A 13,792-nucleotide genomic window follows, 5' to 3' on the forward strand; every position below is an offset into this window, starting at 1 on the left:
ACCTTATTCCATACTGTATAGTATGATGTATAGAGTGATGTTATTAACATGTTAGTATTAGCTAATTTTAATATATTTTAATGAAAATATTTTATGGCTATACAGCTTGATTAGTGCACACAATATAGGCATTTTAAAACCATCTTGAATATATGAATATATGAAATTTATATTTGATCCTGGATACACTGGGTGAAAATAAGTAGTTTTCAATAGTATACTTCAATCTGACACTATGTAAATTGAATCTGAAAAAATAACTCTGTACCCCAAAGCGTTCATCCCACTGGGTCTTGAACCCTGGCTGTCAGTCTCCAGCTGATGAGCTCAGCATCTTTAATCATTGAGTCATCATGCCTCCAAAAGAGTGAATTATAAAAGCGCAAAGAATCCAGAATTTGGAAATAGTAAGTTATTTAAATGTATAGCATAGTTTATTTTACATGAAGGGTCTGGAAACCGTTTTGTTTTAGAAACTCCATAATTTTTCTTAAAGCTTTTAGGTTTTCATGTTTTAGAAACCTAGCGTGATTGTCAATAAAAATGCATTTTTGCTGAACTAACTGCATTACTTTATGTAGTGCGTCTGAGGCACTATGTAAATATTTGTCTATAGTAAATGATGATTTTTCAATCTGGTCTGCATGAGTAAATAAAATGACAGTGTAAGTTTTCCAGTTAGGCCCAAGGAGTTCCTGCAAAGGTTAAAAAGAAAGGACAATGGCTTAATTATTTTACATACATGATTTTATCTTTTTCAATATCTAAGCCAATCATTGTTTTGAATCTGCAATGGAATATTCCTACCTCCTGCCTCTTATTACTGGAAAATCCCAACCCTTTCAATGGAATGTTTGGGAAGTATAGGTTTGGTAAAAATGAGAATCCAAGTAATTCTGTGTGATTCTATCTAAACTTTTTCATGCAAAATTTGATTTAATTCATGATCACTTAATAATTGCCTAAATGAAACAATATGTTGGACAAGCTATATATATTACTCTGAACTCTACAGGAAAAAAGGATGCAATAAAACTAGATTAATAGAGTAAATATTTAAATTTATCATGCTTATTACTAGCTCCCCCTCCCTTATAATGAACATGCTGTCCTGTGGTCAAATTGAAGATTATAGTAAAAATATTGGCATCACTTTTTTAAATTCATAATATTTTAGTTATAACTCCCAGCCCGGTGCAATTTCTATTGTAGTTTGATGTTAAGTTCTCTGAGCATTGAAGCCTGGTGTTGGGGCAATATACCGTATTTTTTGGAATGTAAGACAGATCTTTTTACCCCCAAAAAGAGGGTGAAAATCTGGGTGTGTCTTATACACTGAACACAGCATTTTTGGCTTCCCGAAACCCAGCCCCTTCACAAAAATGGGCTTGCAGAGAGTTTGGGAGGCCTGCAAAGTGCCTGGGGAGGGCAAAAACAAGTGAAAAACATTTATTGCTCATTCCCCCTCCCCCCAGTCCCCAGGACCACTCTACAAGCCTAAAGGCTATGCATGCCTCTTTTTGGGGGGGGGAATGGGCCCGTTTTTGCAGAAAATAGCCAGGTTTTTTGCTTGTTTTTGCCTCCCCACAACCACTAGGAGCAATTTGCAGGCCTCAAACTCTCTGCATGCCCTGTTTTTCACACAAAAAAAGATGCATCAGAGGGTTTAGGAGGTCTGCAGAGTGCAAAAACATTTTTTTAAAAATTTACCACTTCAAAATCTTGGTGTGTCTTATACTCCGAAAAGTATAGTGTTATTTCTTATGGACGTTACCTCAATCAGTTGTATGGTGGAAGTTTCCTCTTCTTCACACAGTACAACATCGGCTCTTAGAACCAAAAGTGCCAAGTGTAGACCTTGCTCTCCAAAGTGATGAGCTACCGCATCTTTGACGTCTTTCTGGATCTGCTCTTTGCTGAGGCTGCTGTGAGGATATCCAGGAGTGTCCAGCACATGGACTTGCACAGTTAGTGCTCTTCCTTGCTGACGCCCCAAATCTGAAATGTTACAGCTGCGGCCTAGGTGGCAGGATGTAGTCACAGAGCACGGGGAAAGAAAACTGGCAAAGTCTCTGCTGCCCAGAAGAGTGTTTCCTGCTGCACTTTTCCCACTTTGTGTTCTTCCAAGCAGGAGGAGATTGATCCTCATCTTGCTATTGTCAGACATTGTATTTCCCTCTTGAAATTCCTATGAGATGAAAAGTGAATAGTAACATCATTTAGCAAAGGAAGCAGCACTATGCAGACATTGCTACTATACATTGGAGCTAAGCTTAATTGGTTAGGAAGACCACTTGAAGAAGGAAGCTATTGAATTGCCATTAATAGGCATTAAAACAATAACACTAGATGTCGTTCCACAATCTTTGAGCAGATGTGTGGATCTCTTTGTTCAACATTACATTAGGTTTTTTTAAATATTTAACTTTGCCCATAAAGTTACTTGCCTACATTAAAATATCATTCCAAAAAAGTACGAAATGATTACAGTACTATATCTGGATCAATAAAATCTTCATTTTTAAAAATACCTACAACAAAGGAAATCTGATGTCAGCCTTTCAAGTACATTTTTGGGGAGTCTAGTATTTTTTAATGAATCAATTTTAATCTCAAATCCATGACACAATTTTATCATTTTTAAGAACATGAAGAATAGCTTTAAAGTGAACTGGGCTATTCCAAAGATGAGCTAAAGAACTGAAGCCCCCAACAATGGCCACTTTAAAAATAAATATTGTTTTAATTTCATAGGGATGTTATGGGTTTTACTTATGTCACAGATTTCATCAAATAAGAGAGCATCTCATAAGTGAAAATATTGCTAGTGTTGTGAACTGGGAAGATCATATAGAAGTTGGGAAAAAATCCCAACTTTTGGTTTAAAGTGTTCTGTTCTATAAGATTTTCTAATAAAATGTTTCATCATCTATTTTTAGAATAGATTTCCCCCCAAAATAGTTAAATATTCACGAATCTTATTATTTAAATCCAATATTTGCCACCATATGATTCCAATATATTTTCACTGCCCACACTTCTGGAAATAAAATATCTTTCTTACTATATGTTGTTCCAAGAACTTGCCAAGACTGCAAGAGAAATAGATAACTTTCCAGCAGAGCTACAAAGAATAATATTCTACTATATTTTCATTCCATATAGTAATAGCTCATGAAATATGTGCTGAATTATATTTTTGCAAATAAGATGAATTAAACCCACCTTCCTCAAATGGCAATCTTAAATAGCTAAAGAAAACTTTGGTGGTCCACTATTCCTAAGTCTCCCATTGATCTGAAAAAGATAGTGTATTTCCTTAGTATTAACATAGGAATACCTCTAAGAACAGAAATTAAATCAGGAACAATATTCATTTTTTTTAGAAAAGTGCAACCATTCCTTCCCCTTATCTCCTCCTTTTCACTATATTTATATTATTCTAGGCAAAAGTATTCAGAATACTGGATTGCCAAAGTCAATGTGAAGTACCGGTATGTTTAGTCTTTAAAAAAAAATGTGCAGTATCATTAAGCAGCAGAAGGCAAACTACCAAAATAAACGTGGCAGACACATTAGATATTCTAGGGGATCATTCAACATCACAAAAATGCTTAGTGCAACCTGATCTAGTATGGTCTTTTGTCTTTTATTCTTGAAGAGCAATGAGGAATATATTGGAAGCTTCCACTTCTCAATTTAAACTACCTAGAAGTTCTTCCACTAAAAATAGAGATTATTTTAATTTTAATTTGTCATATGTATTGCTTATTCAGGACTTACTGGGCTGATGGTTAAGAAAGTCTACTATAAATTATACACACATAGTCACATATTCACATATGCATTCTACACACACACATCTGAAAGAAGCTAGCCCTTAATTCATAGCCACATAAGAAAACCTTCCTCCTGAACATACTCTTAGTAAATCTTAAACAAAACTCCTGTTTAAAGCACTGCATTTAGGGAAAAATATCAATACTCAGATAGGAATAGGATCAAACAGCAATCTGATCCTCAGGTACCATCCAAAGCTTACTTACTCTATTGTGCCATGAAGTTTTGTTCTGCTTCTGTCTTGTCAATCTGTACTTTACTTTGAAGCAGATCTTGATAATGTACCACTGTGAGACAGGTACGGAGTCTTTATCAAAGTTAATGAGTTACAGAATGATCGTTATTAAGAAATGATATGAGTGTCCCATCTGTCACATAATTTCTTGTCCTGAAATTGTTAGCCTGATCTTATCTGAAAGTAATTTTTCAACCAGTATTTTCAATACTTTGATGGTTTGAAGAGCTGTTAAGCTTAACAAAGGGAGTTTTTTTCCTTTTTTCCTCCTCCTTGCTACTATTTTTAGTTATCTGTTTTTTAAGAATATATTTTACGTGAGTAATAATGTCTATTAATTTCCCCCCAAATCAGTGTACTAACTTACAATATATAAAATTAGACTAAAAACTGCAAATATAAGAAATAAAGAACTAAAATTATTCACTTTAACACTTTATAAACAGAATTTAATAAAGATTAAAATGGTTCTTAAAACAAACACAAATGCTTCAGTTGACTTGGCCCCAGAGGTGGGTTCCTGCCAATTCTAACCTCTTCCATAGAAGAGGTTCCACAAATCTACCATGCCGTTTAAAACCGGTTCCAGCTCCCTCCTCCTGCCCGTCTGCACATCATCAAGATGAAGGCCGAGAGGAGGAATTCTGGGAGTTGAAGTCCACAAGTCTTAAAGCTGTCAAGTTTGAACACCCCTGGGGTTTTTTTTCTAAAGGATTAGAGTTGCAAGGGTCTTGTAACTTGACAGCTTTAAGACTTGCGTGCTTCAAATGCCAGAGTTCCTGAGCCAACATGACTGGAGGAGGAATTCTGGGAGTTGAAGTCCACAAGTCTTAAAGCTGTCAAGTTTGAACACCCCTGGGGTGTTTTTCCCTAAAGTGTTAGGGGTGCAAGGGTCTTGTAACTTGACAGCTTTAAGACTTGCATGCTTCAAATGCCAGAGTTTCTGAGCCAACATTTTGGTTGCTAAGCAAGAGCGTTGTTAAATGAGTTTCACCACATTTTACAAGTTGGCCATGCCCACCCAGTCACATGGATGTCAAGCCACTCCCACCCGATCACATGGTTGGCAAGCCACTCCCACCTAGTCACATGGCCAGCAAGCCACTCCCACAAAGCAGGCCACACCTACAGAAGAGGTTCTAAAAAATTTTGAAACCCACCACTGCTTGGCCCCCTTAGTAAATAAATGCCACAAAAAATATTAAAAGTCTACTTTGTTGATGTATAGTCTATACTAACAGAATCTTGAAATTTTGACAGAAAGTTTGACCTTTCTTCCATTTTATTTTTCATTCTCATGCTTTCCTGTTTTCCCAGGTAAGGTCATATTTTACTATTACTACATTTATGTCAGAAGGGCCTACCAAGGTGTTTCCAAGTTGAAAGGATTAGATGATGACATCAACATTGCCCAGGAGATGCTGGGGGGGTGGGGAGAGGGTGCCTTATTTCCTGTTATTTTTCCACCAAGTAAATGGTACCTATTTACTTACTTGCATTTGCATGCTTTCAAACTGCTAGGAAGGCAGGAGCTGGGACAAATTAACAGGAACTCATTCTGTGATGTGGCTTGTGCACTGAGTTTTGCACTGTCAAGTATTGACCTCTAAATGTTCTTCTGCCTCAGTATTCTAACCACATGAGCCTTAGCAGGCCCTAAATTTTACCAATGATAACTATATAATTTCTCTAAGGTCTAAACTCCTCTACATCAAATACATTCACACATATCCTCCACTGGCACTGGCATAGACACTGACTAGACCATACTTCAGTGTTGGGGGTGGTATGAGGGGGAAATATAGGCTGGTTTAGAAGCAAGAATGGGCGGAAAAACACTAACTGCTGATTTGGGCTACCCATCAATATTCTTATCCTATAACCATATTGCTGTCATATTGCTGTTCTCCCATTCTCCATATCTACTCATCTATCTCACAGGTCTCCACACACCTCACTTCCTAGCTTCACCTCAAAGAGTTGTCCCAACTGTGTCTTCAAAAGTGAAGCTGAGAAGAAGAGGGCATAATGCAGGGGAGAGAAGACTTCTTATATGATCTTCCTTAGCCATACCACACAGTTTTTGCCGCTGAGGTTTTCTTTGAATTCCTGGCTGCTACTATTGCACATACAGGCTGGGCTACCACTATGGTCGCATGTGTAGGAACCCCAGTTTTGCTTGAATCTGTCTTCCTGCTATGATATGTGAACCTCTGGTAGCAAATAGTGCAGTTGTTTCTCTAAGCACAAAGTGGCTGCTTTTCTAAGCAAGTACAAAGGGCAAACAATAAAATAAGTGGGGCAAGTAAAAATACCCCATTCCTGGATTTTTATAGCTTCTTTTATTTAAATTGTTGGAACAAGTGTGGGAGAACAGTAAATGAAAAGAATGAAGTGACTCTTTTGTCTCGGGATATTTTTTTAACAGGTGCCAGAAAGTTTCCTCTTCTGTGAAGATCTTGCATGCATAGGTAATGTTATTTTTTAACTTTGTGTAGATGTAGTTTTGATAAATAAAATACAAAATTGTTTAAAAGCACTTTCAATCATTTCTTAATTCATGGTCTCTTTTTGTTATGTTTTTATTTCACAGATACTAGGAGAATAACAATGTAAATATATAAATAATTATACAAACTGTGAGTTTATAAAAATAGATGACATCACATTCCCCAAATCCGAAAGTCTGGCAAACACTGTTGCCCAGGCTTGCATTGTTCCATCCATTCTATCTGACATAAAAATGAGCATGCTAGTACATTAACAACAGTGGGTATTTGTTTGAATTTCTGTGCATTTATATTTATAAGAGACATGGTGGTGCAGTGGTTAGAATGCAGTAATGCAGGCTACTTCTGATGACTGCTGGTTGCCAGACATTCGGCAATTTGATTCTCATTGGCTCAAGGTTGAGTTGGTTGAGGCTCAAAGTTGAGGATTTCCATCCTTCCAAGGTGGGTAAAATGAGGACCCAGATTGTTGGGGCCAATATACTGAGTCTGCAAACCAGTGGTGGGTTTCAAAAAATTTTCGAACCTACTCTGTGGGTGTGGCCTCCTTTGTGGGAGTGGCTTGCGGGTCATGTGACCTGGTGGGAGTGGCTTGCCGGCCATGTGTTTGTTTTCTTTCTTTCTTTCTTTCTTTCTTTCTTCCTTTCTTTCTTCTTTCTTTCTTTCTTCCTTCCTTCCTTCCTTCCTCTCTCTCTCTCTCTCTCCTTCCTTTTGTCTCTCTGTCCCTTTTTTTCTTTCATCTCTCTCACTTTTTCTTTCTTTCTTTCTTTTTTTATTTCTTCCTTTCTCTTTCTCTCTCTGTGTGAGTCTGTGTGTGTGTGTGTGTGTGTGTGTGTGTGTGTGTGTGAGAGAGAGAGAGAGAGAGAGAGAGAGAGAGAGAGAGAGAGAGAGAGAGAGAGAGAGAGAGAGAGAGAGGTGGGTTTCAAACATTTTTGGAGCCTCTTCTGTAGGTGTGGCCTGCTTTCCGGGTCCACTGGTGGAACCTCTTCTAAACGGTTTGATAGATTTGATGAACCGGTTCTACCGAACTGGTGCGAACTGGTAGGAACCCACCTCTGCTGCAAACCACTTAGAGAGGGCTGTAAAGAACTATGAAGTGGTATATAGTGGTATTGCTATATACAGGCTGCTCATTTCTCAAGGGACTGAAGATGGTTTGTATAATATACAATACAAAGAATTCGCAATCTGAATACCTACCATCAAAACACATTGTGAATGAGAATATGTTTAAACTCTTTAAAAACAAGACATTGGGATTTTTCTTAACCAGAGTAGCTATATAAGCAAGTTTCTCCATTCGAAAGTCTACTGCTGAGCCTAGAAGGACAGAACATATCTCTTAAATATTAATTGGCGATAACATCCGACTCAAACCAATTGCTTCCATCCTAGCCATTGGCACAGAGGCCACTGATGTCATGAAACCTGATCAATAGTCTCCCAGGACAAAGGCTCCTAGGAATCTGCTTCCTATGAAAAATGAATGTGGATTCGTGTAAGCCAAAAATAGTGATTTTCTTTTGGGTAAGTTAGTTTTTATGCACAGTCAGAATTTAATTGGTTTAATTGCTCAGTGTTGTGTGAACTCAGCGAATCTGTTGGGAAGACGGGTGTAACTGTTAGAACTATTCATTGTACTAGTTTGCTATTCCAGGTTACATTAATTTAAGACAGGCATTGTGAAATTACATGTTAAGCTATGCTGCTCCAACTCAGAACAATGGCAATTCTCCACAATGAGTATCATAACATGAAAGATGCTCTGGAAGATCTCTACATCTGGAAGATCTTATGACCGCATGAGTAGAAGGATTTAAGAAACTTTTCTTCCTGTGGGGATATGACAGGCCAAACATGAAGTTGATTTATGTTACTATACTCAAGATGCCTCCTTCAGGAAAGAAGTCTTCCCCAAGGTGGCAGCAAATGCCTATATCACAGGTATCAGTGCAACTAGAATGAAATTTCTTTTGTTCCGTTTATAGTAAGTTTTGCACTGTTAAAAATTATGTGTACCTTAACACATAAAATGATTTCTGGAAAAAGAGTTTTTCAAAAGAACTTGAGAGCACCGTACTGGGAAAAATTCTTTGTCAAATGTAAGTCGTACATTTTTATGTACATGTTAATTTTCAAAAATTAATACATTTGTGAAATTTGGTTCTACTTATTTGTGGTAAAGGAGATCACAACTATAGAACTTAATCTCAGAGCATCCAAGCTCCGGACTGACACAAGAGGAAAACGCTACGCCTGTGATGTAACAATCTGGGTCTATTTCTTCCAGATTAACAGTTTTGACATTGTTCAGGCTACCTTCTTGATTATTGATATGTTATTGCTTTCATCTCATGTATGACTTTAATACCTATTTTGTAAAAAAAAAAAAAAGACTTAAATAGCCTGCACTTTTTCTTTCCTTAATATATTTCTTAAATTTCTTGCATACAATTTGCTCATGTCATTCAATAACAAAGTTCAGCTAAAAAGTATTTTCCTATACTTATATTGTTTTATGGTTGCATATATTTTCTACTCTCCAGCTACCGGTATGTCAGATACAATTTCCATAACTCCAACCTAAAATTTGTAATCCAGGTTACCTAAAAGGCACCTGAAAGCCAATGGCTGATCCAGAAAACCAAAATGTTTTCAATGTATATAAACATCTTATTTATAACTCATGTTATTGCCACCCATAGTTTTATTCTTTTGAATTCTCGGTTCCCATACATTCCAGCTCCTTCACTGCAGACAAGCAGCCTGATTGAGCCGAGTGATAATGCCACAGTAAACAATTTAAGATGTGCTCTTGCAAGCCTCACACTGTCTGATGGGAAATAAGGAGACATGAATGGATGAACTAGCACTTGCAGATGGCACTCCATTTTATTGTTGTGAAATACTGATAGCATCCTATATTGGAAACAGAATATAGTGTGTGTGGGTGTTCACTCCTTTGAAATCCAAGTTTCAATGTTGTTCCACAAAAGGAAATGGGTGCCTTCTGAAAAGAAATATAATGTATTGGCCTTGGAAAAAGCCTGCAACTTCTGCTTTCATGGAACACTTCAAGGAACAGTTCTCCTTATGGGAAATCCAATGGCACTTTCTGAAGAAGTCTGTAAGACAGCACAGTAGCCTATCATTGAATGTTGGCAAGAACAGTCAAAAGCCATAAAAACATACCTTGGGCCAGAGGTGGTATTCTGCCGGTTCTGACCGCTTCACCTGAACCGGTAGAGGAAATTGCAGGTAGCTCCACCCACCCACCCCGGCTCTACAGCATCCTATTTAAGCCCATTTCTTTAGACAAAGTGCATGCGCGGAATGCAGAATGCAGGCACGGAATTGGCACTCACATTTGCGAACCGGTATGGAAAGTAAGTGAATACCACTCCTTCCTAGGACTATCTTATATTCAAACTTGGTATATATAACTAAGTTCAATTTAATCGTTTTGATTTAAGATAGTGGTGCATGGTAATCATACTTAATGTTTGTCTGGAATGAGGGCAACAAAATGCAAAGCAATGGTGGGAAGTAAAGCAATGCCAGTTTCTTCAGCACAGATGCCGTACCTGTTTTTCTCCCTTTGGGGAGATCTTCTTTTCTTTATTGTTTTTTTTTTTTGAAAAGGAAATTACTTTAGGACCTTACACGTTGTTACTTTTCCCCCTCAAAACTGCAGGAAATGTTTGGCAGCAAGAGTTGTGGAGGACTTGAGGGACTGCAAATAAAAGCCAAGCTCCTGGTTTAAGATAAATAATACCAAAAGGAATTCTTTTGGAATTATAATGGCAATAATAAGATAAAAAAACAGAACTCTCTTTTGCAGGGAAAGAAACTTTTTTGGGGGAAATTGGGTAACAGATTTTGGCACAATCTAAAGGAATATATGACTCCAGAAGAGTTAGGCAATGACTTCAAGCTCTAGTGACCTCTTTGGCCTTTCTCCAAATTACAATTTTCTATCTTTTAAAAAATGGCCTTATCCAGATTCTTTTGGCTGAACCTTTTGCCATTTTATTAAACCTCAGGGGCCTTTCCTTCTCACAGCCTTCAGCTTTCGATCATTCTTTATTTCCTGCTGTTTTCTCATTGACAACCTTGCTAAAATATACTATTATATTTTCTTTACAATCTAGAAAAAGCATTGTTTGCTAATAGTGATGATAGTTTGCATAATTTACTAAATAATTTGTTAAACCTGTAGTGTTGCCTTTTGGGTTTATATTAAATTGTTGTGTAAATTGTGTGTGTGTGTCTCAGTATATTTCATGTACTCCCTAGTTGTGAGACCAGGGAAGATAATTGAGAGTCTCTTGATCAGATTTCCTAGCTGCCATACAGTATGGGTAGTCCTTGACTTATGACACAATTGGGACCAGAATTTCCATTGCAAGTTATTGTGATGCTAAAATGAGTCATCACAGGCCCAATTTTATGACCATTTTTACTTCAGTCATTCACTGAATCAAGCTTCCCCCAATTGACTTTTTGTCATAAACTAGCTGGGAAGATTGTAAATCTTGATCATGTGACTGCAGGTACAATGGGACAATTTGTTGCATCCAACTCACCATGGCCAGCTCTCCACAGCAAACTTGCTGTGGTCAATTCACTTGGCCAACTCACTTTGGGACAACTCACCACAGCCAACTTGCCATAGGACTGTTATGTAAATTGGACAAAATGTACCACAACTGTTCAATATTGTCCCTACTATATAAGCAAGGAGTGTTGCATATTGTATGATTATCATCTTTTCTATCATATTAAAATATGTGAAAACTTTGACTGCTCAAAGCAATGATGTATGACAGGGAACATGGCACATGAATGCAAGAAGAAAAAATGTTAAAACACTGATAAATAAAACAAAGGACCTGTTGTCTGCAAAATTATGAAATGGGGAAGGAAGTAATATGTCTCCTGGACTGATAAATAAATGCAAGGAAATGAAGGTGTAGGTTTTATTATAAATGAAAGGACTACTATATATGTCAGAGAATATAAATTGGTATCATAGATGACAATTAAATGTTATACTCTAGTGAATGGTTATAATGGAAGAACCATCTATGACTTTGAGCTATATATTATGAAACTCTAAATCAATTTAAAACCCAGGGAAAATATTATTTTAATGGTGAGAGAATACAGAAAAAGTGATTGGGACATTTGGAGAACAGAAAAATGAACGAGAATGGAAGCATTTGGTAAGTATCTGCTTTGAATATGATCTGTTTGGTTTGAGCATAACTCTATTCATATGTATACATGGCAAAGGGATGAGTATAAATTGATTATTGTTTTAATGTTTTTGGATTAATGAAGGATACAAGGGTGATGAGAGGTTCTAAGTGTGAGAAAGAATATGTTTGAGTCAATCTTAAAAATGGATCTAGGGAAGAAATGGACAGGGAAGAAAAGGAAAGAAGTTAAAGAAACAAGTTTGAAAACACAATGATTGCAAGTAGAGTCCTGCATGTAAATGTATTAGAAGATATTAATGTCCCAAAGGAATAAATGGAAAGTTGGTGTAGAGGAAGAAGATGTGAAAGGAGTGCTTAGAGATTTGTATGGGAATAATGTGAGGCTGCATATGTACATGGTGTAATTGGAGAAATGTTAAAATATGGGTGTATTTATGAAGTAGCATGAATGTGAAGACTGCACCCATGCCTAATGATTGGACGAATGACACTATGCAAAGCGAAAGCAAAAATTGATTGCAAAAACTATAGGAAGATTATTTTGTTACCTGTACCTGGCAAAGCGTCTGGCAGAATTTAATTGAAAGAATATGAAAGGTGACAATGAGTAAAATGTAGAAAGTACAGAGTCAAATCACTATGTGCAAACCAAGTTTTTGTTCTTCAGCAGGACACTGAATGCATGGAAATGATGAGAAACTTTACTGTATGTTGATTTACAGAAAGCATATGAAAAAATGAGGTTTGAAATATGGTATAATTTACTATGAATATGAAGTTAAAAGTTAGTTGCTGAATTTGACAATAATGAGAAAGAAAGAAAGAGAGTAAAAGAGAAAGAGAAAGAAAAAGTAAGAGAAAGAGAGAGAGATCGAGAGAGAGAAAAGGAAAGAAAGAAAAAAGGAAAAAAGAAAGAAGATAGAAAGAATGAATGGAATATTTAGCCAATAATGTAATGCTGAGCAAGCAGTAAAGTATAAATATGTGATGTTCCTTGGTTATTATAAAGAATTCTTTTGGTGACATCGCAACCTCATTGATATAGGACATGGGTGTTCATATACTTTGATGAGCAGATAATGCTGTATTATTGGCTGAGAGTCACAGTGAACTCAATTTGTGCTGAATGTTAGATTATATGAAGCAATGAAGTGTATGGATTTGAAATTACTAAATCAAAAGCCTAGGTAAAAAGAAAAACAATAGAGTCAGAATGAATTGGTTATGAATGCGTGAGGATCGATTGAGTAACAAATATGAAAAAAGTACATTGAGGTGGTTTGAATGTATAAAGAAGGTGAATGAGGATCAAATTTAAAAGAAAATATACTGTATAAAGGAAGTGTCAAAGGGTTCAGAAGAAGTCTAAGGAGAGGAAGTCTCAAAGAGACGAATACTGATAAATTTATATTTAGATGGACTTTTTGAAATCTTTAAAAAAACAATGCTGAGAATTTTAATGGGTAAAAGGTAATTGTTGATCTGTGTATACTCATGATGAAAGCAAGGAAGGTTTGCAAGAATAATATAGCATAGAATGAATGGTCTTGCTCAGAGGTGGGTTGCTCTCGGTTTTACTACTGGTTGGTTGTGCATGCGTGCACAGTTCAATGTCAATTGTTCTTCGCCCATACGCAGAACAATTTACAGTGAACTGTGCATGTGCGTGCACTACTAAACAACATGCTGGCAATGGCAGTGATGACCGGGGAATCGTTTCAGGCGTGTGGACAGCCTGGATTGCTGCCAGTTCTGCAACCCAGCCCCAAATACCACTATCGCAACCCACCTCTGGTCTTGCTATAAACTATATCCTGTCATTTTTCTGCTTTTAATTCATTGTGCTTACTACTTTTTACCATTTTTCCTGTGTATAATGCTGCTTACCCCAAAAATGAATAGTTTAATAGGTAGGTAGGTAGGTAGGTAGGTAGGTAGGTATTGAATTGTTTTATAAAGTGGCAGGAAGAATATTTGCTTATAGT

At 36.8% G+C, this 13,792-nt stretch overlaps 1 protein-coding gene across 1 annotated transcript; it reads right to left on the reverse strand.

Annotated features, from left to right (window-relative positions):
* Positions 1 to 28: 28 nt before the first annotated feature.
* Positions 29 to 4,100, reverse strand: GIMD1 (GIMAP family P-loop NTPase domain containing 1). Its single transcript, XM_014062244.2, has 3 exons — positions 4,047 to 4,100; positions 1,775 to 2,188; positions 29 to 695 (listed from the first exon to the last, which is right to left on the reverse strand). Exons 2-3 carry the CDS (start codon positions 2,165 to 2,167, stop codon positions 435 to 437), a joined length of 654 nt encoding a protein of 217 aa, XP_013917719.2. The 5' UTR covers positions 2,168 to 2,188; positions 4,047 to 4,100; the 3' UTR covers positions 29 to 434.
* Positions 4,101 to 13,792: the final 9,692 nt, after the last annotated feature.

This window comes from Thamnophis sirtalis, unplaced genomic scaffold (assembly GCF_051295495.1).
Source record: "Thamnophis sirtalis isolate CommonGarterSnake01/CBP01778 unplaced genomic scaffold, rThaSir2_p1.2 scaffold_10, whole genome shotgun sequence".
Lineage (NCBI taxonomy): Eukaryota > Metazoa > Chordata > Lepidosauria > Squamata > Natricidae > Thamnophis > Thamnophis sirtalis.

Bases quoted from the DNA above. Each gene is read 5' to 3' on its own strand.
- GIMD1 (XM_014062244.2), bottom strand. From the start codon at position 2,167: ATGTCTGACAATAGCAAGATGAGGATCAATCTCCTCCTGCTTGGAAGA. The intron at 696-1,774 runs GTAACGTCCATA...TAACCTTTGCAG, and splicing joins CCACCATACAACTGATTGAG to GAACTCCTTGGGCCTAACTG.